This window comes from Rutilus rutilus (genome assembly GCF_951802725.1).
Source record: "Rutilus rutilus genome assembly, chromosome: 2".
In the NCBI taxonomy this organism is placed as follows: domain Eukaryota; kingdom Metazoa; phylum Chordata; class Actinopteri; order Cypriniformes; family Leuciscidae; genus Rutilus; species Rutilus rutilus.
The window spans coordinates 17,648,416-17,674,141 of NC_140210.1; the positions used below are offsets into that span (position 1 = coordinate 17,648,416).

The 25,726-nt window shown below is 36.9% G+C and overlaps 3 protein-coding genes across 4 annotated transcripts; 2 read left to right on the top strand and 1 right to left on the bottom strand.

Moving 5' to 3' along the window:
* Positions 1–3,750, top strand: LOC311280580 (cysteine-rich protein 2). Its single transcript, XM_084392827.1, has 4 exons — positions 1–137; positions 2,365–2,459; positions 2,640–2,694; positions 2,780–3,750. Exons 1-4 carry the CDS (start codon positions 95–97, stop codon positions 2,824–2,826), a joined length of 240 nt encoding a protein of 79 aa, XP_084248953.1. The 5' UTR covers positions 1–94; the 3' UTR covers positions 2,827–3,750.
* A 10,034-nt stretch (positions 3,751–13,784) lies between these two features.
* Positions 13,785–21,216, bottom strand: slc25a51a (solute carrier family 25 member 51a). The gene is made up of 2 exons (XM_084401978.1): positions 21,088–21,216; positions 13,785–14,825 (listed from the first exon to the last, which is right to left on the bottom strand). The coding sequence occupies exon 2, from the start codon at positions 14,743–14,745 to the stop codon at positions 13,900–13,902; it is 846 nt and encodes a 281-aa protein (XP_084258104.1). The 5' UTR covers positions 14,746–14,825; positions 21,088–21,216; the 3' UTR covers positions 13,785–13,899.
* Positions 21,217–21,723: 507 nt separating this feature from the next.
* LOC311278261 (thymosin beta-b) lies at positions 21,724–22,221 on the top strand. 2 transcript variants are annotated; one of them, XM_084388971.1, is made up of 3 exons: positions 21,724–21,809; positions 21,913–22,030; positions 22,165–22,221. In XM_084388971.1, exons 2-3 carry the CDS (start codon positions 21,931–21,933, stop codon positions 22,194–22,196), a joined length of 132 nt encoding a protein of 43 aa, XP_084245097.1. In that variant the 5' UTR covers positions 21,724–21,809; positions 21,913–21,930; the 3' UTR covers positions 22,197–22,221. The 2 variants fall into 2 exon arrangements, with proteins under 2 accessions (XP_084245097.1, XP_084245098.1); XM_084388972.1 differs by having other exon boundaries at positions 21,746–21,809; positions 21,889–22,030.
* Positions 22,222–25,726: the final 3,505 nt, after the last annotated feature.

Sequence of the window (25,726 nt, forward strand, 5' to 3'; positions counted from 1 at the left end):
TGCTGTACCGAGAGACTGTCACAGTTGAGACGCTCACACATTTCCTGCATCTCAACATCTTGTGCATCAAAACTACTACAGATCCGCTAAGACCATGGTGAGCTTCTGTCCTATATGTGGGAAACCTGTTTATTTTGGTGAGTGGCATCTGGGGGTTGGAGGGATCCATTTTTTAACATGCTTAAAACATACTGATTAAGATGATATGTAGTTATCAACAGTGAGAAACGTCAATATAAAGTGTTGAGGTGCTGCATGTATTGTGTTTACATGCAAACATTTCACATTAGCTTCTGTTTTGACTTAAAAGTGCTCATTATTTTGACTTGCTGTTGAGGTGTTTCAATAGTATATGGATTATGTTGTGCCCAAGTTTTGGGTTTTCATGTCTAATTGTGTGTTAACGTTTATGTGAACAGTAGAGCGTTGTAAAAAGGTCATCGCAGAGCATGCTAAATGCTAAGTTCTGAGTAGCTATAGATTCTGCCTTTATGCTAGATGAAACAAACTAGTTGTTGTGTAACTAAGTGTGTGTAGGCCTTTATCTGTATGCATTTGTGTAGAGTTAATCAGCCTGCAGTCTCCTAACCGCCATCAGCGCCTCACGACATGCGTCACACGAGCACAGGAAGTGTCTGCCTGTGGCAGGAAGTGGAATATGCCAGAGCGAAAGAGGCCTGACTGCTTAAATTGGCAGATAGCAATGCAGAAACCTATGGACACTTGAAGAAAGAGAAGAATTTGGACAGAAAAATCCTGTAGCTGCCAGTCAGCTTTCAGCGTCAAGACTGAAGAATAAAGCTCCTTCAGTTATTGAGGTGGACTGCAGGCGGTTGTTGATTCTGCCAGGAAGAGAAAAGCTGACCAAGATGTTGGTAGCTGAGGTTCAGTTTTCAATCTGATCCTCGTTCAACCTAGAGGTTTCATGTCCTACGCTTTTAAGGTCAGGGTTTCAGTAGGAGGGCTCGTTGTAGGCCCGCATGAAAAGGTTATAAAAGGGTATATCTACATAGAAATCAGAATGTGAATGCGATCCAAAATGAACGTGAAATCAGTCCAAGATGGAAGAATTCAAAGAGTGGAATCTAAGTTCAGATTCACACTCTGAATCCCCTAACTAATAGAATTATTATTATTTATAACAGGCAATTATTTTGACTCATTCTTCAGTATGTAAAAAAAGAAAGAAAGATGTATTTATAATATTGCACTTTTCAATAGACGTCTACGAGGCAAGTCTAAACCACTATAAACAAATAAACTTTATAACCACACTAAAGGGCAAGTCTAAATTGTTCTTCTTTGAGTCGTTTCAGAGGATGAGCAAACTCAAAATTACTAACACAAACCATGTTTTATCTTCAGAACAACACGCACCAACATGAGCCATGTACAATAAGATCAGGAAAATGCATAAAGGATGTACATTTTGATGTCATGTTGACTGAGTATACATTATTGTGTTCATATATGTTGGTATCACAGTAAATAACATTTTCAAATCAGTGTTGTTAATGTTAACTAAATCTAAAACTATTAAAAACCCTTTTCTGTAAGGGCTGACATTTTTTTTACATAAATATTATTTCTAAAACTAAACTAAAAATAAAGTTTCACAGATTAAAAAACAATGATAACGACAAAAAGCACGATAAAATTACTAAAGTTGGAATTCGAACTAATTCAAAATATTAATCAATACTAATAATCAATAGCATATGTGACCCTGGACCACAAAACCAGTCACATGGGTCAATTTTTTTTAATTGAGATTTATACATAATCTGAAAACTGAATAAATAAGATTTCCATTGATGTACGGTTTGTAAGGATAGGACAATATTTGAAAATCTGGAATCTGAGGGTGCAAAAAAATGGACAAATCGCCTTTAAAGTTGTCCATTTATGTTCGCGATTGTGCTGCATTCACTGACAAAAATAAATGTTTTATATATTCACGGTAGGAAATTTGCAAAATAGCTTCATGGAACATGATCTTTACTTAAAGGTATAGCGGAGGATTTTTTACTTCCGGGTGGATCACCTATACTATTGGTCCTCCTAATTGTCAATCATTCTGGTGAATCAATCAAACTTATTCAAAAAGTGGAGAGGGCGGGTCTTATCTAAAATTCGGAAAGATCCTCCGCTATACCTGTAATATCCTAATGATTTTTGGCATAAAAATCGATGATTTTGACCCATACAATGTATTGTTGGCTATTGCCACAAATATGGTTTTGTGTCACATATGAATAATACTAAAATAACACTGATTCTAATGTACTAATTCATTAGGTTGAATGAAACCGTTTGATTTTTGGGTGAAATATCGCTTTAAACTTTGACCTTTGATTCATCCAGGTGAGAAGAAGAGGTCACTGGGACGGGATTATCACCCATTATGCTTGAAGTGTCACAGGTGTAAAAGACAGCTAACACCTGGTCAGCATGCAGAGGTATACATATGTGCACTTTATCATACGCTGTATTGTCTTTTAATGCATAAATAATACCAAACACTGTAAACTGATGATAATGACATGCAGACATGCATTGAGGTGTTACACTGATAATATGCATAATGCAATAAAGCTCCAGATTTTGATTGGCACTGTTTTTTTTACATATCTATACAGCATGATGAGAAGCCATACTGCACTAACTGCTACATGAGAGATTTTGGACCTAGAGGTGAGAGCAAATGACTGTATTTATTGTGTTTTAATAATACAATATAATATAATATAAAAATAATCAACTATGTTTCTTTGTGCAGGTAGCCGAAATCCTGTTGCTCGGACCTTTAACACAGCTACTTCTTAAAAGAGATCTTGCAATCTTGAGAAACACACAGCGTCTAGATCTACAAACAACACCACATCTACTGTATCTGCTTTACACTGCCACAGTAAACCAGTGGAAAATACCGCCAAGTCGATCTCTCTTTACCACAGTATCAAACATAACTCCGCCCTTATGTTTCCATTCCTCGTAAAAACTGTCAGAAACAAATCAACAGCCATCCAATTTGGCATTTTCTCAGGGAACTGAGCTACTTCAATGAACATTGTTCTAGAATTAAGTTGTGTCTTTCCTGTTTCATCATTTCCTTGCCTTTAGAATGGGAGATGTGAGAATATCAGACCATAGAGTAAAACTAGTTATGAAAAGTGTTGGCTTATACAAACATCATGTGGTTTTGGTTTAAAAATACAAAGTAAAGATGTATACCATTAATTAATTGATTAACTTGAAACACAATGTAATTTTTTTGTGCTCTATAATTGTGTGTTCTTTTTTTTCTGTGATTTTGAGGATCAGAGGCTATAAAACAAAGTTTTTTTTTTTTTTTTTTTTTTTTTACGAGGCAGCAAATGTATCTACAAAGCAAAAATGACAATAATTAATCATTGTGTCTTTTTAATTAGAAGCAGAAGCTTGCGTCCCAAACCTCATGGCGCATATGTGATGGCTTTATCATTTTTGTTATTCAGGAAGAATACATATTTGATTTTATCATTTTATCTGGGTTTTTTCTCATTAGTTCATTGAAAAGAAGTGTCACTCAGAGAGCTGCCAGCAAGTGCATTGTCAACTCATTCAATCAGAAGTATAATTCATGTCTCTTATCCTCAAATCCATAAAACAAACTGTAATTTTTTTTAATAATTTAATAATTATTGTTTGTATTGATCACAGTTTTTTTTTAATGAAAATTGGATTTGAATAATTAAAGATTTATACCTCAAAATGTAACTGCCTACAACTGGAATATAAATAATTTATTGTTGCATATCTTATTAAAGTATATATACAATATATATATATATATATATATATATATAAGTATATAAGTATATATATATATATATATATATATATATAAGCTCAGATGCATCTTAACTCTTCATATATATATATATATATATATATATATATATATATTAACATATTTGTTTATATAAATATATAAATTATATAAATATAATTTTTTATTTCTTCTAATTATATATATTTAAAAAAAAAAAATATATATATATATATATATATGTGTGTTTGTTTATATAAATTATATAACTATAATTTTTATTTATAATTATATATATAGCTGCCTGCTAGCGTATTGTCAACTCATTATTGAATATTGATATTGAATCACAATAATAATTTCATGCCTCTTCTCCTCAAATAAACTGTAAAAAAATTATAATTTAACAAAAAATTTTCTGATGAAAATTGGATTTGAATAATTAAAAATGTATACCTCAAAATGTAACTGCCTACAACTGAAATATAGATGATTTAATAGTTGCATATTTTAAAAAGATAAATGATAAAAACATAATTATGATTAATTATTAACATTAATCATAATTAACTTTTTTATGTATCACATCTGCTCATATTCATAAGCATCCACGTGCATTCATACTAAGTAAAAATTACAAAAACACCCATCATCTGTAGTCAGACTCAGAGAGAGAAAGAAGCCTGGCAAAAGGCTATTTTCACAAGGCCAGGGCAGTCTGCTGGAATGTGTCTGTGTGAGTGTGAGTGAGCTGGCAGCCTTTCTGGAGCAGACCTACTGCTGGATACCTGCTGTTGATCCTGTCAAACTCTCACACATGCACACACACATGCACACACACACACAGGGCCTGTTTGTGCAGGCATATGTGCACGTGTGAGCCAGGCCACATATGTGATTAGCTTCATGCATGAGCAAACATTTGCACTAAGGAAGAACATAAATCAGGTGAGGATCCCAGACTTAGTTCGGTTATCATCACCGCTCCTTTTTTTCTTTCAGATTAAGAAAAAAAAAATGAAAGCACAAAAAGGTGGCATGGAGGAGGTGGAGGGATTATTCCAGGGAGCGAGTGAGGGAGGGTGTGTGTGCATGTGTGTAAAGAGGGTTCCCTGCTGCAGCGTGTCTTTGAACCCACCCCCACCTTGACAGGTCACATGGTTTGTGTGATGCCAGCTGTCTCATTTGCATGTGTTTTAACTACACCGCAAATCCATCAATTGGGAGAGAAAGGGAGAGAGAAAGAGAGAAGGGGCGGAGATACAAAAAGGGGCTGCAGACACAGTAGAAGAACTGATTGATGAAGAAAGAGAGAGATGCCTTCATTCCTATGGGCTTCAGAGATGTGGAGGTTGTTAGATGCCCACCACACCCTCTGAAGGCTCATTTGATATGTGCATGGTGAAGAGTAGGGATCGTCCATGTTATTGCATGCAATGGGTATGTCGCTAGTATGCTAGGGCTCGTTCTATAATTGGGGTACTTTTCAAATCAAGACAAAATACAAAAACAATATGCTTACTCAAATTAAATTACTATTGGTTTCAGTTTTATATTTCATCAGTGTAACATCTGCTTGTTGCCAAGCTTTATCATTAATCACCATTTGGATGTTAAGAGAAAGGATGTTTTATTAAATGTAACTATGGGCATTTAAGTGCTGCACTTCAAGTAGCATGTATCTATTTTGCCATATATATATATACAGTGAATGTTTTTTAAAATCATATTTTTTTGCGGATATCCATTATAAATCTGCCTTTTTGCATAACATCTCATAAAATTTCCAAAATTATCTTTAAAGGGATAGTCCACAAAAATGAAAATTCTGTCATAATTGACTCATGTCCTTCTAAAAATGTATGACATTCTTTCTGATGTAGAATGTAAACGAAAATATTTTGAAGAATGTTGGTAACCGAAACAGTTCCTCCTTGACTTCCACTGTATACTGACAAAAAATACAATGGAAGTCTATGAGAACCTAAATTGTTTTGTTATTAACATTCTTCAAAATATCAAATATCTAATTTTGTGTTCCGCAGAAAAAAAAGAAAGTCATTCTGAAGACCCACTCAATTGGGACACTGCAAAAACTGTCATTTTAAGAGACATCAAGGCAATTTCAAACAAACATATTATAATATGATTTTCCTTAATGGATGAAATAAATATTTTTCTCTAGAAAATAGTTAGAAAAAATATATATAATTATCATCAATGGACAAGAAATATACCCTTAATTGTAGAATGACTCAAATGCATTCATAATATGCATAAATGGAACATTTTTCATTCATTTTATTCTTCATTGTGAACCATATTCTTCATTGTTCTTGTTGGCTATTAATAGCAGTAGTATTGTGCTTAATTATTGTCTTTACCAACTTTTATTGTCTTGCATTCAAAAATGTGTTAATAAGCACCCTGAAGCACTTCATAAGTCTCGGTTTGTGCTTCTGTGGTGGAGGTTTCACATTCACCCACTCGTATCGGTGACAATGTGGATGTAGGAGGCTAATGTCATTGTACTAATCAAAGCCTGGGCTAATAGCTAATGTTATAAAAGAGCGATGAAGCAGTCCATTCATCTTTACAGAGACAGCAGCTCCACAGACCACTGTCTGCATGAGAGAACTGTGCACTTCAAACAATGTATTGTGAGATCCTCAAACACAAAGACCTGTGGGTATTTTCAACCCTGCAAGGTTAACATGTAGATGTTTTTGTTTGATATGAAAATCTCATTGATATGTAGGTACTTTGATAAAGGGGAGTGGGTCTATGTGTGAGGACGGTATCAACAGTGGGTAGTGTGATATTACTGCATGGGAATATCAGGTAATTTATAGATTATGATGATAAAGTACAAATCATTTGTATCAAATGTTGTCTTTGCAGTAGATTGAACAAGGCCCTGATGTAAATATAAAGATATATGTAGGCCCTATAGCAGAAATGACAGTTATCAACTACGGAAGCTAGATGTGTGGTAAAAAAATAAAATAAAATAATTTAAATTTGCCACGAAACGTAGTCGGGACAGGTATGCGTTTCTTTGGCAACACTATCAAAGCCTAAATGAGCTGCAACAGTCAAGTGGTACAGCAGTCACGTGGTACAAGTAGGATATCTCAGAAAATTCCCAGCTTACAAATTGTAATTACGAGCTCTGCGAGTACGTGGACACTTTTTACAAGTTGAAATCTCGTAATTGCAACATGGCGTAAACATAATGTTTTCATAGTGCTACAAAAAGAAAACAGTGTTTATAGTTTTTAGGCAATTCAGCATTCAAAAAATGTTATTATAGGACTAGTTGTCGCTGCATATAAGATCGAAAAGAAGGACACTTTTCATCTTTAAAATAAAAATAACTTACCTTCTAGCTCATCGTGCGTGTGAGAGCTGTTTCAGATATTCTATCGTCGCCCCCTGTTGGAGACTGTTGTTTGTGCACTCTCCATCAAAACAAGGGTTAGCACACTGCAAATGCAAACATCAACTGTAACGAAGACGAATGAAACGAAATGCTGTAAATGTCTGGTACACATAGTAGCCTACTGACTAAAGTGAAAAGAAAAATAATGGTCTTTAAACTAATAAGCATGTGTTTACTTGCTGTACTTGTTTAATATGTAAATGCAAAAATGGATGTCCTTTTATGTGAAGTAAGGGCATTATATACCTCACATCTCTCTTTGAGCATATCAACAAACTTACAACAAGGGTGACATTATTATTACAGAATAACATTGGATGCTCAGAATAAGTAGGCCTTCATTTCGTTCAATAAGTTATGTTAAAATTACATTTTAAAAGTTTTTTCTTAATTATAAACACACAAAAAGCAATACAAAGTCTTTGCTTAACACTTGTCACACACACACACACACACAAATTTGCAGTAAACAGATTTACATTTAGAATAAGATGACAATATCAGACATAAACAAACTGAGGTCAGAAGATACATGGGAAAAGCTTAAAACATGTTCAGTTGTAAACGTGAGTAAAATAAAGTTATCAACCACTGTAAACAGTCTGACACAAACAACATTTGATCTACTTAGAATATCTATATCTATAAATGTACTTGACTTAAAGGGATAGTTGCAATAATGTTCACTGTATTTAACCTCCTGTGGTATAAAAGAGGTATAGGCTAATTATGAATGTTTATAAAGATTTATCTCTCAGTTCACATGCAGTTGTTTTATACAGTGTGTTTTGAGCTTAAATGTTGCCAAGTTCAAAATTAAATGCTTTTTTATTCTCATTTTTTTCTTTTTATATCAGTTATGTCTTCTTAACTGAAGTTTAGTCTAAATATGTGCTCAAGAAGTGTTTTTTTGAATTTTAAACTTGAATGACATAGAACAAGATGATGTGAAGTGTTCCTTTATGTTGATGTTTAGTTTGTGAGGTTAAACTGATATTTTGATTCTCTGTTTTAAGTATATGAATTTGCAGGTCAGAGTTCATGGAATGCAGGAAAGCTTCTGTATTCGTTATCACACATTTGAATACAGTTCAAATGTTTGGGGTCAGTAAGGTTTTTTTTTCTTTTCGTTTTTGACATAAATGAATATTTTGATGAATATATTCAGCAACAAACCAATAATTTGATCGCAAGTGACAGTAAAGATGTTTATAACGTTACAAAAGATTTCTATATCAAAAGAATGCTGTTCTTTTGAGCTTTCTATTTATCAATAAATCATGAAAAACACAAAAATATTATCCTGAGTAACATGATAAGGGTAGAAAGGTTTCAAAGATTGAGAAAGGAGGAGGACAAGCGAGCTCAGTTTATGAAGGACCCATATAAATTCACTAAAACATTGTTGGATCCAGGGGTTTGACCAGCCTTAAGGAAGCTGTGGAAGGGTTCCTTAAAGAAAGTAACAGTGACACTTTTGGGGTCCAGGCATTATGCGCACACCCATAGGTCACCAGAACTGACGGAAGAGTTTGAAAACCAGTGAACCAAAATGGAGAGAAGTCCAGAAAAATGTACATGCATCTGCTATAGGACCAAGTGGTAAAGTATACAAGAGATGTCTGATGTTACTCTGCAGGTTATGGAAACTATTGCGTAGGATATGGGCAAAAGGCATCATCCCGCTGTCCTGGAAAAGAGCAGAGGGCTGCTTCATACCAAAGGATGACAACCTACATGGTGAAGATCAAGTATGTTGATACATAAATTCAGAAGGGAAGCATTCCAGGCTTCTCTGGGTGTTTGGAACATACAGGTGCCCCCAGTCAGATAATTTGTGAGGCCAAGGAGATCAGAGGCAATTTTACAGTAGTCCGGCTCGCTTTTGTCTAATGCGTATGGATCAATCCCCCATGATCTTATTAACACAGCCATGGGAACGCAGCACTGGGGAAGGAATCCAGAGGGCCGTTAATGGAGTCCGGCATTCGTCAACCTCCAATAAGAGGTTTTATGGATGACCTAACTATAACCACTTCAAACAAGCTAGATGGATCCTAAAGAACCTTGGTGACGTGGCAGCATGGGCAAGAATGAAGTTCAAACCGAGGAAGTCAAGAAGTATGGTGATTAGAAATGGGAAAGTGACTAGCAAGTTCCAAATTCAAGTCCAGGAGAAGGTTATACCATTGATTGAGGAATGATAGTACAAATGTGAAATTATTTTAGAAGTTGGTGCCTTCTAGACTGAGAAAAGCCAGAAAATGTATTTTTGGCTCGTGGATAAAAGACAACAACTCCCAGAATGCACTTGTTTCGCTGCCCTACGAGGCCACTCCCAAGCCACGCCTACCAGTTACAGAGGGCAGTATCAGAAGAAATGATACAACTAGACTACTAGTTGACTCGAAACTGAAAAGACGCCGTTTTATCGTGAGATCCCACCCGCTATGGGCGGGTTGAAAACATGCGGAACTAGCTCCTACTACTGGCTGTAGTCTCGAGCCTCTGGCCAAAAAAGCTACCGATGACGCAAAATTACGATTTTTGCGTCATCAGAGTTTTTTTTCCAGATACACAATACAGAAATCTCTCGTCTCAGGGGGACATGAGGGAGGGAATCACGGTCATTCGAAACTACTACCGGGTTTCTACTGATACAAAGCTTAATGCTAATCGGTGAAGTATCCCTTTAATGACAGAAGCAGCATATGGACAGAGAGACAGGCAGAAGAATGGTTGAGAAAGACCAGGCAAGTTCAAAGCCTCGCTCTTTCAGCATGCTCTGCTACCAAGACGTATGTGACTACTGGCAATTTATGTTCCCATGACATTAGTAGAAGGACTTAAGAGGCGAGTGAATAAACACCTTGCAGCTGGCTCGAAATTCCACCAAGTTTCACATCAGTAGAGCTTTACATCAGATCTCCATAGTGGTTGAGTTCAAAGTGGCAAAGTGAAGGGCTGTGCTGATGTACGGAGATTCCGGCGGTGAAAGATCAGAGGCGCAGACATCACCACAAGATCAGGACACAAGTGGGCAGCAGATGCAGCAGTGACACAGGCAGAAAGAAGGCTAAAGTTGAAGGACATCATTGGGAGGTAGTGCATGCGGGAGTCAAGAACTCAGAACTACCCATTTCCGGCAACGAGGGAAGTCGGACCTAATGCAGAGGCGAGAAATTATCCAAGCCAAAGTTCGATACCTGGAGGAGTAAGGAAAAAGGGCTAGGGCAGTGGAACTGGGGAGTACAAGGACCCTGGAACAAAGTGGGACCTGCCAAAGCAGAAGACCATGTAGCCTAAACTTTAGAAACTGGAGCCCTTTCGCATCTCTTTCCTGCTCCGATCAGTGTTTGATCCATCACCAGCAAACTTGTACAGGTGGGGAATGAGGGAAGGCACAGTGTGTTATGTGGAGGGAAAAGCATATTGGCGCACATTCTGGCAGGACGTAAAGCTGCTCTTGGAATGGAATCGGGATAATGCACTGACATAATGTCTGACATCTTGGAGCAGGGGAGATGGAAAAAGCACCAGTGCCATCTATCCCGTTCATCAGGGAGGGAGATAAGTCCAGCCTTATGCAGGAAACACAATCATGGGAGATGAGGGTGGACCTGGGAAGGAAACTATATTTCCCCTGGTCGTCCAAACATCCCTAAGGCCAGACATGGCCATCTGGTCTGAGGAGGAAAGGAGGATCATAATGATTGAGCTGACAATCCCAAGGGAAGATGGATGCAAAGAGGCCTTTGAGAGGAAAGCAACCAAGTATCAGGACCAGGTCCAGCAATGCAGGGACAAAGGGAGGAAGGCCTGGCTATTTACAATTGAGGTTGGTTTCAGGGGTTTCCCTGCATAATCTGTGTGAAAGATGCTCAAAGCTTTGGGAATAGCAGAAAATGGAGATGAAGCCAGCAACACGTAGGTTGGGGAAGGCAGCAGAAATATCCTCTTTTTGGCAATGGAATAGGCGGGAAGAGTTGATCTGGAAGCCAGGAGAAGACGGGCAGTTCACTGGCAACTGCCGAATGAAACGTCCAAAGAAAGTTGGATGCCGCCTGATGACGTCTTCTCCTGGCTGAAAGTTACAGTCATAAGTAAGTGACTGCAGGAGTTTGCATTTCATGTTTTTAATAGTATGCAGTACAACTGTTTTCAACATTGATGATAATGAGAAATGTTATCTGAGCATATTAGAATGATTTCTGATGGATTGTGTGACACTGAAAACACTGAGTAATGGCTGCTGAAAATTCAGCGTTATCATCACAGGAATAAATGACACATTTTAAAATATATTAAAACAGAAAAGAGTTATTTTAAATAGTAATACTTTTTCACAAAAGTACTGTTTTTATTTATGATCAAGTAAATGCAGGTGAGAATATGAGACTTCTAACAAAATTATATATATATATAAAAAAAGAATGACCCCAAACTTTTGAACAGTAGTGTAAATGGAAGTGAATAGAGCACAAAATCTACTGTAAGCAACTGGCCCTTTACAAAACCAAGCCATTCACACTGCTGTTTACACCAGAACTGATGACAGATTGACAACATAGCGTGTGAAAATTGAGAGGCGAATCTTTATTCCCCAAAACTCCACCGAATTGCATTTACAGCACAGCCGATTTCATCCAAATTGCACCATAGCACTTTGCCATTGTCAACTGGGGTTTGTGGTCTTACCTTCTTAAAATCCAAATATATTTGGGAGGGATTCAATTAAGCTTTTAGTGCATTAAGGAACACAAATCAAACATGGCCAAATCATTGCTTATGTCATTGAAATAACCTATTATAGTTTCAATGGGCGCTAAAAGCATGAAGAATACAGGCTCGGATGGGATGATTCTATTACCACTATTACCACATGAAAGCTACAGCGACCACAAACACCAAACTGACTTAGTGACAAGTCTACAGCATTTGGCGTCACCAAAGCTAACTCAGCAAAACTATATATAAAGCCGGCGGCAAAAAAATGCCCTCATTCCCACCCTGGTAATGACAGTGATTTGAATACTTTGTGGTTAAGAGACCACAGTACAGTCAGTTTAGAAAAAAGGAATGCTGGGAGCTTATCACAGGAGAATCTGGGAGAGTTGAGGTCAACAATTTCTCTCTCAACACTCACTTCTTCTCATGTTTGATCCAATCTGATCTTTACTCAAGTCATAAAACTGGATGAGGCAAAAGATGAATTCTGGCCACTCTTTGCAATATAACAAAAGTGAATTAAGATTGGGCTGTCAAGCTCCAAAATGAAAACAAAAACAAACAGAAAAAATTTAAAAGACATTATTCACTGAATATGAGCACTGTATTCATTATGAGCACTCATGAAATAGATGTTTGGTTCATGAATGAGCTGTTCTTTTACGTCTGTCAATTAATCAGTTGATCCAGTTCACAAAATCAGATTCGTTCATGTGTTGTTCGATGTCATGCAAGTTCCTTCTGAGGTGAAATTCTATTTCCCTTTCCTCAATAAAACCATTCCATTGGCTAAGACAACTTTTATAGGTACTGCCTGATTAGAAATAATGAAAAAGCACTTTTTTCTGTGCAGTTAATCTTGGAAATATGTGACCCTGGATCACAAAACCAGTCACAAGTTGCACGGGTATATTTGTGGCAATAGCCATTGCATGGGTCAAAATTATCGATTTTTCTTTTATGCCAAAATTGTAAATGTGTACATTTCCTACCATAAATATATATAAAAAAATATTTTTGTGAGTGAATGCAGCACAAACGCGAACATAAATGGACAACTTTAAAGGCGATTTTCTTAATGTTTAGATTTTTTTTGCACCCTCAAGATTCCAGATTTTCAAATAGTTTTTTTAATTAAAAGTTAATTTTCAAATCTCTGCCAAATATTGTCATATCCTGACAAACCACACATCAATGGAAAGCTCATTTATTCAGCTTTCATGTGATGTATAAATCTCAATTGCGAAAAATTTACCCATGTGACTGGTTTTGTGGTCCAGGGTCACATATGTCAAATAAGGTCTTTTAAATTACATACGCCACTATTCGAAAGTTAAAGTTTTTTTTTTTTTTTAAGAAATTTTATATTTTTATTCAGCAAGGATGCATTAAATGGATCAAAAGGGACAGTAAATGCATGTATATTGTTACAAAAGATTTATATTTCAAATAAATTCTGTTCTTTTGAACTTCATATCTACCAAAGAATCCAGTTTTTTTTTAACCATGACTGTTTAAAATGTATTTCAAATTGTAATAATATTTCACAATATTACTGGTTTTACTATATTTTTGATCAAATAAACACAGCCTTGGTGTGCATGAGACTCCTTTTACTATAAACATTAAAAAAAAATCTTGCCAACCCCAACTTTTGAACTAATGAATCAGATATTTAAGGAAACATGTTTTTCTTTTAATTAAAAATTATATATAGCTAAAAATGATCAAAATTTCCAAAAAATTCCCTTTCAGTTAGCCTTAGGTTCATTCAGGTTTGGAATGACATGAGGATGAATAAAATGAAAACATATTTTAATTTCTTGAGTGAACTATCCCTTTAATATAGCATAATATCCCTTTAACATGTTGTCTATTATTGCTTTTCACTTTAGTTCCCCCTTTGTTCTTTCTCACCTCAGACCATTTTCAATAATACTTCATATGCAGCATTTATGATTCCCCATGAGAAAACAGATCTCTGGAAGTTCAAATGCACACCTCGGAACAGACGGCTCACCTTCCCATCCCTCTCTCTCAAAACAGTCGCCAATATCACCCTGCAGGACTGAAACTCCCCTCCAATCTTTACTTGTGCGTGAGACTTAACTACATTCAGAGGGTAAAACACCACCCCGAGAGCCGCTCCCAGAATCCCCCCACATACAAAGTCATTAACCAAATGCCCTGCCTTTGACTCGGCCTCGGGGAGCAGTTCCTTAATTGGTCCACGCAAGCCGAAGAAAAAAACATTGCTGGGACCATTGCGGAGTAAGATCGGGACAAGGCCACGGTAAAGTTCTCGGATGCCATGTTGCTGAAGCAAAGCACGAAAAATATGTGCAGTGTTCTGAAAGTTTCCATGATGACGTGGATCCTGCAGTAAAGTTTGGACCCTCTCGAACGGCGTCAAGACTGCTTCAGCGGTTCCCGCCAAGACTGCTGCAATACTGTCCGTCAACAGGATGGGGGCACGAGGAGCTTTTAGCCGCAGCAACCTGGAGAAGTCCTCATAGAGTCCAAACATAATTGCAATAGTGCTGCTTTTCTGGAGTAACGGCGGGAGGATGCCTCGGTACAGCGTGCGCAAACCGTCCCTCTGGAGCTGTCGCACAGCTTCCCACGCCGGCACTCCGAACAACTGCTGGCGGAACAGCGCCTTGTGTATGGGAAACGTGATGACGATGTTGGCGAACGCCGCTACAGAACCACACAAGTAGTGGTTCTGAGTCGGTGACTCCTGGTCTTGGTCGGCGGAGGCCATGGTCCACGTTGATACCCAATCAAAGGTTGAAAATGAGGATCAGATATGACAACATCTGATGCATAAACTATAATGTGCTTCTGAGGGGAAAAAAAATGAAACAATTAGTCATCAAAAATTGGTAAAACAACTATATTTCCTACATAAAAGTAACAATTTAAACAGTATGTTGCATTGCATGATCTATGAATTTCAATACAATAATGCATATGAAAAAAATATAACATATTAGGGGTGTAACGATACCCTAATTTCACGATTCGATACATATCACGATACTGAACTCACGATACGATATTATTGCGATACTCCAAGACATATAATAAAAGGTTAAGAAAAAATCTACTGTTGATTAAATGCTAAATTTGATATAAAATTGTGGGTGTAAATGAATAGGCTTGGACAGTGGTGACACCAGAATAAATATATTCATGATTCTGAACCTGAAAATACAGAATTATTTTATGCTTGAACTCTGTCACTGGCTAGATATATTTAAAATAATGTAGGACACTTTTTACTGGTAACATAAGACTTATGACATAAGCATTATCAGGACCCACTAATATTCCCCCATTATTATACATCATATTCAACATAATATATTGTAGTTTAATGTAGTACTGATTCTGAAAACTTCAATTTTTTCTCACAGGGTAATTTTTATTTTGGGTGAACTATCCACGATACATATTGTTGCATTTTTGTATTGCGATATAGTGACACGATATATTGTTACACCCCTAAAAAATATTTTATAAAATTGGATAATTCAAGCCATTCCTTCATTTTGGGAGCATATGAAAGGACATAAGCTGACTATGCATAGGCCTACATCAGAAAAGCTAAATGTGATTCATATGCCTAAAGATAATCTGAGGATTATTCTTCATCATTTGACCCCGTATTGCTTTTTATTCTGCATAGACCTTTTAGCCTCAGGTCACAGTTTTTTTTTTTTCTTCAAAATAAATAATACATATATATATATAAATTATGTTATATCTGACATACACTACTGTTAAAAAGTTTGTTTGCAGAATAAAAGTATTAATTTCTTTTTTTAAACAATGCACTCAATTGATCAAAAGTGACAGTGAACACAAAATAATCTATTTCACAATATCACTGTTATTGTTGTATTTTTGGTCAGATAAATGCAGCCGTGTGAGCACATAAAAGACTTCTTTCAAAAACATTAAAAAAATCTTATCGACCCCAAACTTTTGAACGGCAGTGTATATTTCTGACTCTCAAAGTGGATTTGAAATATAAGTAAACATCCTTAAAAAAAATTAATTCGAGAATTTATAAATAAACATACAAAAACAAAATAAATTGAAACAGCTTTATGTATACTTAATTGATTTTGCTCATGGGATTTTTTTTCTCAAATCATGTAGCCCCTTTGGAAGCTCGCTGAGGCCCCCTAATGGGCTCCAGCCCTTTAGTTGACAACCACTGGACTAGTATGTTGATGTAATACCGACATCAGGGGCCTGTTTCAGAAAGGAGGTTCAACCAACTCTGAGTTAAAACTTGAACTCTGAGTTGACTTACCCTGAGATCAGAACAGCTGAAATGAGTTAGTTCAATCAACTCTGAGTTGACTAACTCTGAGTTAAGCACGTGCACCACAACTATAAAAAGCCATTATCAATGGAGCGCAGATATTATGAATCACCATGGCAACGGCCCCAGACAAAAAGAGGTCTGCATATTTCTCACCAGCAGAACTGGATAAGCTTCTGCAAGCATATGGAGAGTACGAGCACACATTATTATCATTTTTTAAATATCGGCTGCAGCAGCGAAGGACAGAGAGTTAACTAGGGAGAAAATAGTTGCTCGAGTCAATGCGTAAGTTTACATTTTAATTACTGTTATACAGTGATGGGTGTAATTAATTACCAATTAAGTAATCTAATACTGTCATTTAATTAAAGGGATTACTCTTAATTCTTCTGCAATTTAAAGTAAAATCTGATGTAATTGCATTAGACTATAGAACAATTCTGTATATTTAACATACATTTTTAAAAGGTATATTTTTAATGTAACCTTCTCCCTCTACACACTTTGGTCAATTCAAGAATAATTCATGCAATTGTATATTGTTTATTTGAAAGCATTAAAAGTGCAGTTTCTTGTCTCTCCTTGTATTGTTCAAGTGGTTGAGGTTGATATGGGATTAATGGTGCGTTCAAGTCCTCCTGGGAAGTTCGTACGCACAAGGTGGGAAGTCGTGCTTATAACGGCATGTGCGTTCAAGTCACTTTCGTCGGAGCAAAATGGCGGAGTACTTTCTCTTAATTAATTACACAAAAATACAGTAAGGTTCTTAAACTCTTGTTCTAGAAAATGAAGAACAAAGAAATGTGCATCAGGTGTAGGGGAGACCGGGGACAGTTGCAACACTTTTTGCATTTCTCTCAGTTACTCAGAGACTGTTTGGACTAGACCAACCAAATTTGTATATATTAAACTTGCATCTGTCTGCTAATTACCCATACCATTTAAAGATGATTATATATGACATGTCGTTCAAAGCATTTATTTGAATGGAAGAAGCCAGATGTTGCAACTGACCCCGACCCAGGGGACGGTTGCAACACAACCCAGGGACGATTACAACACGTTAAAAATACCTTAAATTTCTCTAATTAATTTTAGCTTTTTGTCTCAATGAGCATATAATTCTGAAAATATTAACTGTTTTAGGCCTACTATAATATTATAGTATTATTTATTTCAATAATATTATTGTAGCCTATAATTTATTTATTTAGTCATATTGATCAAATAACAGTTATTGAGGTTTTTTTTTTGTTTTGTTTATGTGTAGAACATAGGCCTACATAGATTCAGTGTGCAGGTGTTACAGATGCTATTCAATCCCTCCATATTTCAGTGTCAGACAGGAAGAATTGAACAATTTGCAATGCAACAAACCTTTATTAAACATGAAATTTATAACTTGTTGCAACCGTCCCCAACCCATGACAGAACATCATGTGCCTGCTAGACACACTGAATTTGACATGCTAACCATGTCACTTAGAAGTCAACAAAACAATAATTCAAACTAAGTAAGTTTTGATTTATTCATACAAAATGTCAGGACAGTATGACAAAAATATATCTCATGAAAAAATTTACTTTCATACCTCCAAACAAGTTTTGTTCAATAAATGCAGCAGCAGAGGTTGAATATGTCTACTGTCTTCTTAGTGGGGGGAGGGTCTAACTGTGCATGTGCAGTATGAGTGTCATCACTCTAGCTTGTTTCTGATTGGAGAAAAATGACATGTTGCAACCATCCCCATGTTGCAACTGTCCCCGGTGTCCCCTACTTTGTATTTTTATGTTTTGAATTAATTTATGAAGCCACTGCCAACACATCGTTACATGTTGCATTGTTATATTATAATACTATCATATTCTGTGTTGGCGATTAGCTGTTAATAGAAAAGCCTGACAATATCACAGCTAAATACCTTTACGTATTGTGTATTCCGCCATGTTAATCACTGACACGCCCCCAACTCGTAAAGATCGGAGCTTAGAGAAAATCCCGAGCTCCCCACTGGTATTTACGACATTGTGGTGGCGTTCAAGTGCGTTCAACTCGTAAATACGATCTATACGAGATGACTTGAACGCACCATTAGACCAATACTTTCTAAAGATAGTCATTATTACATTAATCTAATTACACTGTTGAAGATGTCATTTGTAGTTAGTAATTAACTAACTGTTAACTGGGGGGGGGTATGTACTTTTTTTTTTTTTTTTGCATCACAATAAGTGTATTGTGATTGTCAAAACATTTTAGTAACTAAACTGTATTTTATTAGGTTTAGTGACATGTTACAACGTTTACATGGTAGGCTACAATTTCTGGAAAGCTATACGCTTTTTTATTATTTCAATTCAATTATTGTGATTTGATTTAATATTGACTCATTTGGATAAATATTAGGTAGGCTACACAAGGTAGGCATTAATTTTTCTCAAGAAAAAAACAACTCACCTAATGCTGTAAACATACCCTATCAGCTGGCAGTATTATTTAAGGTTAAAATTAAATTAAATATAATGCGTTTTTTTTTATTATAATAGCAACTTTATTTCATGATATAAGTAAAAATATAAAAAATATGTAATATATCTTTCAGTGTTCATTCACTATTAGCTAGTAGAGATGATCGGTTCACGTGCCGCTAGGGATCTGTCGCGTCACATTTAAACGGTATTTATTGTTTGAATTTCGTAATAAAAGTGACAGAATCTGAGAGCTGAGATTTTTTTTTATATCATCACTAACCTGCTCTGTCTAGTCTGTCGGTCTCCGTGTCCTCTTTGCTTCGCAATTTTTCTGTGCGTGAGAAAATGGATGTGTGGTGTGAGAGCGTGTGAAAAGTGTCAATTGCGTGTGTCTCACGGTGAATGCGTGAGAGTTGGCAGCTCTGCCGGTTATAATATCTGAGGTGAAACTGGAAGAACAGTAATTCAACCTAATTTTAATTTTCATGTAGGTGCAATCCTGCAGGTATTAAAAGATGGCAGCAGCTGAAAATGAAATATAAAAACAGAATTCAATCAGGTAAGGCTTGAGCATATCATGGGTGTAGGCTACCTGACTTTACAAACATTTGACATATTAAATAACTAAATAGCATCCAGTGTCTAGCAGTGCAGCAGCAATTTTGGCTCAGGGAATTCCCAGAGGGACTTCAGAGCCAGTCACTCCCGAAGATCCAAGAGCCTTCATAAAATGTAATAGGTTTAAATATGTGTTATTTTTTTATATAGGCTATTTTTGATATTTCCATTTATTGTAGGCCTACTTTGGGTTGGGTTTTTTGTTGGTCCCAACAGATTCTGATGGTAATATCTGTCTTTTGGAGCCTCCTGTCCCAACAGAACCCCAGGCAGTTGAAGTAGTAATACACCAGAAATTATGACAAATAGTGTTATAAGTGCACTCAACCAAATGCTCATCTTCACAGGACGATGGGGATAAAGAGTTTCTGCTGCCACAGAGAGGCCTACAGAGGTAATGTTAATATTATGTGTCTAATGTACACATTCAGATTTTTTTCACATTTTTATGTGGAGTAGCCTATAGTATCTAAGTTTAAATCTAAGTATAAGCGGGTATTCTTATCTCTCCCCGCGCCCCCAGAGTGTGGAAGAACAGCAGGAGGACGGCCCATCAACTTCTGTTGCACAGATGAACACAGTTCAGTGATTTTCAGTAAATGCCACAGTTTAATTCTGTAGAATTTGTTTAGAACTACATTATGTAACTCTAATCTACTACTGTATTTTCAGTTGCCAATTAAGGAGTTATATAGACTTCTTCATCTTATTAAAAAAACAGCAGTAAAAACAGCAATGAATAAATGTACTGAAAGAAAGAATGAGGTGTTTAAACACCGCTTCCTCTTTAAAAAAGGGGAGGAGACCGAAAGACACTGGGTTTACCGAAGAAAACCTGCTCCTGACCAGGTTAGGTTCACAGAGTAAGTTTACCATGGTAACTGACTCTGAGTATAAGTTACCTCTCTTTCAGAAACGGGCTTGACTTACTCTGCTTTCTCAGGTTTGACATACCTCCCATTCTGAAACAGAAAACCCAGAGTTTCCCTCATTTCAGGGTTAACATACTCAGAGTTTTCACTTAACCTCCTTTCTGAAACAGGCCCCTGATCCCTAGTTGATTTTAATATAACAGTTTTATCATCCAGGTCATTCACTCAATGGTTATAGTCTAAAATTAAACACAGCAAATCCAGTATAACAATTAATTCCACATTTTTAGAGAGAAAGAGGAGACCAGACATTTACATATAGGTGTAGGCCTACCGATTAAAATTGACCATGGTGACCTTCATCACAACACCATAGGCTACTTAGTACAATTATTGCTGTTACGGTAAAATCAGAATAAATTAATATGGGGTTGCATACCAACAGCTTTCATAATATTTCTGCCATTTTGGCTTATTATTTTTCTTTTGATGCATCGGTGACTAATATACTAAGTCACTACATTTTAAGAAACTAGGGCATTTTGGCAGAAATGATGGTTGTCATGGAAATTTCAATAAAGGCGTGACCAGTAATGTTTATGACAAAGAAAGACCAATTAAATTATCCGTCCCCGTTCATTTCAGCGATGCAGAATAGATATAAGATCATTTCATACAGTAGAAAGATTATTTCGGACTATAAAGATAATGAAGCATCTTCAGTCGTTGACAACTAGCTACATCATCCAAAAACACCACATCACGTTCAGATAGGCAGCAATTGATCATATTGTTATTGTTTTACCCGCTATGAATGACCTCTGGGTGAAGAGATGATAAAATATCCGTGATATAGACAATCTGATGATTAAGTGTCTATTTTATCAATATAGAAACATCGCCTCATCTCATTCGTGCAAATACACGCGCTTCCGTCGCCCACATGTATCACATCATGCTCGCGCGCATCTCGCGCTCTGATTGGCTCGAGAATGCCATCGCTTTATGTGCTGATCTGAGATCTGCTGTGCCTGACAGTGCCATCGACGCCTTGTCTGAGATTTGTGTGCCTTTTCCTTTTAAGAACTTTATTTCTACCAGAACAAAATTACACAGTGGTCTATATGATAACATACAGCACAATAATAATTGTAGGCTACTTGATAATGTGGCATCGTCATTAATAAATTAAATGATAGCCTACATTTTCATGGTTATTATTTTTTTCTTTTTCTTTTTACGCCTAACAAAAAGAAAAATACGCTTATTATAGTATAAATTCAAGATATTTATTTTCATCAGTGTTTTTAGAGGAAAGTGTACTGACAGAGACACAACTCGTCAATCAATTGCTCAATTAACCAATGAAAATAAAGGAGCAAAATTGTCAACAAGTTGCACCTGTAACATTAATTCAGTTCAGCCTCAGTTATCTAGAAGTCAGATTGTATTGTTTAAATCCAATATAAGAGTCAAATCAGGAACCCTGTTTTATATCTCCTTGTTTGATCTCCAGTAAAGTGAGAGGTTTGGGATTTTATTTGTTGTTATATCTTGGATAAGTGCACTTATTTGTTTATGGCATGCCTTATACATGTACTTGTAGTTTATCTCATTTATTTCCCCATAGATAAACTAAAGTAAAACAATGGCTGACAAACCAAATATCAGTGAGATCTCTCAGTTTGACAAGACCAAGCTGAAGAAGACCGAGACACAGGAGAAGAACACACTTCCCACCAAAGAGGGTAAGTTTGAGCCGTTCAAAGCACTCGTTGCCTTCTGATATTTTTGTTCCTGTTTGCAACATTCTTTGTCACTACTTGCTAGTTTATTTTGTTGGTCTCAAACCTTTGTTGGTTTTTGTTTTTCCCTCCTGCAGTCATTGAACAGGAGAAAAAAAGTGAGGCCTAAGTTATCAACTTCAGATCTTCACCAAGGGCAAGATGTAGAGGACTCTGTGAGATGGCAAGTCACATCACTTTAGTCAGAAGATGGCATCTCCCAACCACCAGTCGTTACAGCCATAGGCTGGAGTGGGATATTCACAGTCTTAACTTCTGTAAGGCTTTTCATGATAATCATACAGTACGACCATGTGTTCGTAGTCAACTTTGCACTGAGGATGTCTAACTCTCAGAAAGATCTATGTAAATCCATCTGTAAGAAAATGAGTTATCTGCCCTCATTTTGAACTTTGGTGAAATAAACCTTTAAAATGAATTGCTGTGTTTTGCTTTGTGGGACTTTTATAAAAATGTAACCTGTCACTTTATATTTGGGTTATTTTAATCTGGCCTGGATTCTATTAAATTCTGGGTTTTCAGGCCTTTGATCTCGTAGGCCCACTATAGGTTTGCAAGGGCGTTAACTCGTTGTTTGCATCTTTCAGAGCTTAACAACTTTGACTGGCCACAGCATTTGAATTTGTTTGATCCACTGTTTAATTGTTTCTCAATGTCTTTGGTTAGCATTCAGATGCAGTGGCTGTATCAGAATATGCACACTTGCTGGCCATGTAGCAGTATGTCTAAACTCATCACTGGTTCTGGTGAGATTCTAAAGCGACTCATCTAATGGACTCTTTATCCCATAAGGCTATGGGAGAGGATTTATCCAGTGACTACAGGGAAATAAAAATGTAGTACGTCTGGACTATATTCATATTGCACACATATACCATAGAAGTACATCCATAGTTAAAAGTACAACGTCCTCCGAGTGTATGCAATTTTTGGATGCAGCCAGCAGCATGGTGCCTCTGCAGTCGAATACTATTGTGCAGCGTCTCGCATTTTCTGTGAACGGCCCCCTAATCTTTTAACACCTTCACTATATGCGGAGTATGCAGCCTGCATAGGGCACCATAGAGCCAAAGAATATGTTGTGTAGGACACCTATGAGAATAATAATCTGGCAGAAGTCAGTACAACAGCGGTTCACACAACATATTTTTTGCTCCCTATCTAGTTACCTTTTCAGCATGTTGCTCATTAGTGATATGTGAACTTTGAAGAACTTCTAATTTCAAGACACTGCATCTCTTCTATTTTCTATTTTCCTTAATGCTGCATCTCGTGTTTTTAAACGCAGTAACATCTGTGTAAACTTTTTCATCTCTTTCCTTGCATTCCTGACCTGCTTACTCCAAATCCCCCAAAAAGATCTATGCAGGGAGTAAATTACATCTCTTGAGCATTTAGTTAGTTGCAGCTGAGGTGATGACAATGCACCTGTCCTCCACTTCCTGTCAGAATCATTCAGCAACTTGAGATGTGCATCAGTTAGCCAGGCATGTGTTGTACTTTTCGGCCTTTCTCGCAGCTGTCCTCAGCACTGGTCTCTCTCTTTAATTTTAAACAGATCCTGTTTTGTAGACACAACACAATTACAACTGAACATCTGCGAAGTCAAGTTTGATACCAGCAAGATGGTCGACGCAGTCATTATCATGAGGAAGATACAGTAAACAAAAAAACTGGACATGGATGCCTGTGCGACTGCCAGGGAAGTAATGAAGCACCATCCCCAGGATAAAGCTGGTACGTGCACCAAAACGGTTCAAGCTTCAGAAGTACAGAGAAATATCTAAGGGGAAACCAGGGCATATCAACACCCGCCATCCTGAAGATAAGAATGCTGCAGTCCAGTAGGGTTAAAGGGGTGGCATAATGCCCTTTTCACAAGATGTAAGATAAATCTCTGATGTCTCCAGAGTCTGTATGTGAAGTTTTAGCTCAAAATACCCCACAGATAATTTTATATAGCATGTTAAAATTGTCAATTTTTGAGGGTGAGCAAAAACGCTCCGTTTTGTGTCTGTTTCTTTAAATGCAAATGAGCTGCTGCTCCTGTCACACAGGGCGGAGCTTCAAGAGCTTGCACTCACAAAACGCTCCGACACAGACATGCACTGAAAATTTCTAAAACTTTTAACCTTTTATGTTCAAACCAGATTTTGACAATGATGGAGAGACTCAAGAAGAGGTGAAAACATGTAGAATGCAACAGGACGTTTCTGAATGGTAGCTGATGAATTTATGTGGCTTATTATCTTAGTCATTGATTAGCATATTCTGTTGATAATCTATAAATCATGTACAGGGGGCTAGAAAATTGCTTTTTAAGCTTTTTTGCTTTTTAAGGACTAACAAACAGCTGTTTTTTGTAAATTATAGGGTTGGTGATGTCACTAACCCGGGAGGAATGTTGTGTAGTCCCAATCAGCTGTTTGTTAGTCCTTAAAAAGCAATTCCTTTAAAAGCAGATATCTCCCTTTGCTTTGAACTTTGAGCGTTGTAACTTTGCAGATGTTGTTTATGCTCAAACAGCAACATTACACACTAGCTAAAGTTAAAAAAGTTACATCATAATCAACCACACATTTAAAGCTTGTTCCTTTCAATCCGACCACCATCACTGTGACCTTGACCAACCACGTCATCATATTATTACACCATTAAAAGGTTTTTCACACTACACAACAACTTTTTAAGATAAAGCTACTTTTAACTCGTGGTTAAGCCAGGGGTTTCTAAAAAATCTGTAGAGATCATCTGACCCCTGGAGGACAACAAGGGGGCGCTAGAGGGTAATGCAGAAACCTTCAGAGAAAAACTTTGACATTTACTGAATTTGACATTGTTATTGCTTTATTCAGCTTTCTAAAGGCAGGCCAGAAATCAATACATTAATTGATTATTTTATTTTATTTTATTGATTATCATAGTTTTTCTTTTACAGTAGGACTGAACATTAAGGGAAAATCTAGGGATTTCTACTCATATATATATATATATATATATACACTGCTCAAAAAAAATTAAGGGAACACTTAAACAACACAATGTAACTCCAAGTCAATCACACTTCTGTGAAATTAAACTGTCCACTTAGGAAGCAACACTGATTGACAATCAATTTCACATGCTGTTGTGCGAATGGAATAGACGACCGGTGGAAATTATAGGCAATTAGCAAGACACCCCCAATAAAGGAGTGGTTCTGCAGGTGGTGACCACAGACCGCTTCTCAGTTCCTATGCTTTCTGGCTGATGTTTTGGTCACTTTTGAATGCTGGCGGTGCTTTCACTCTAGTGGTAGTGATTGGCAAATTCGCCACTGGCGCCCTGTGCTCTTCACAGATGAAAGCAGGCAGCAGAACGTTGTCCATGGCGTCTCCAGACTCTGTCACGTCTGTCACATGTGCTCAGTGTGAACCTGCTTTCATCTGTGAAGAGCACAGGGCGCCAGTGGCGAATTTGCCAATCTTGGTGTTCTCTGGCAAATGCCAAACGTCCTGCACGGTGTTGGGCTGTAAGCACAACCCCCACCTGTGAACGTCGGGCCCTCATACCACCCTCATGGAGTCTGTTTCTGACCGTTTGAGCAGACACATGCACATTTGTGGCCTACTGGAGGTCATTTTGCAGGGCTCTGGCAGT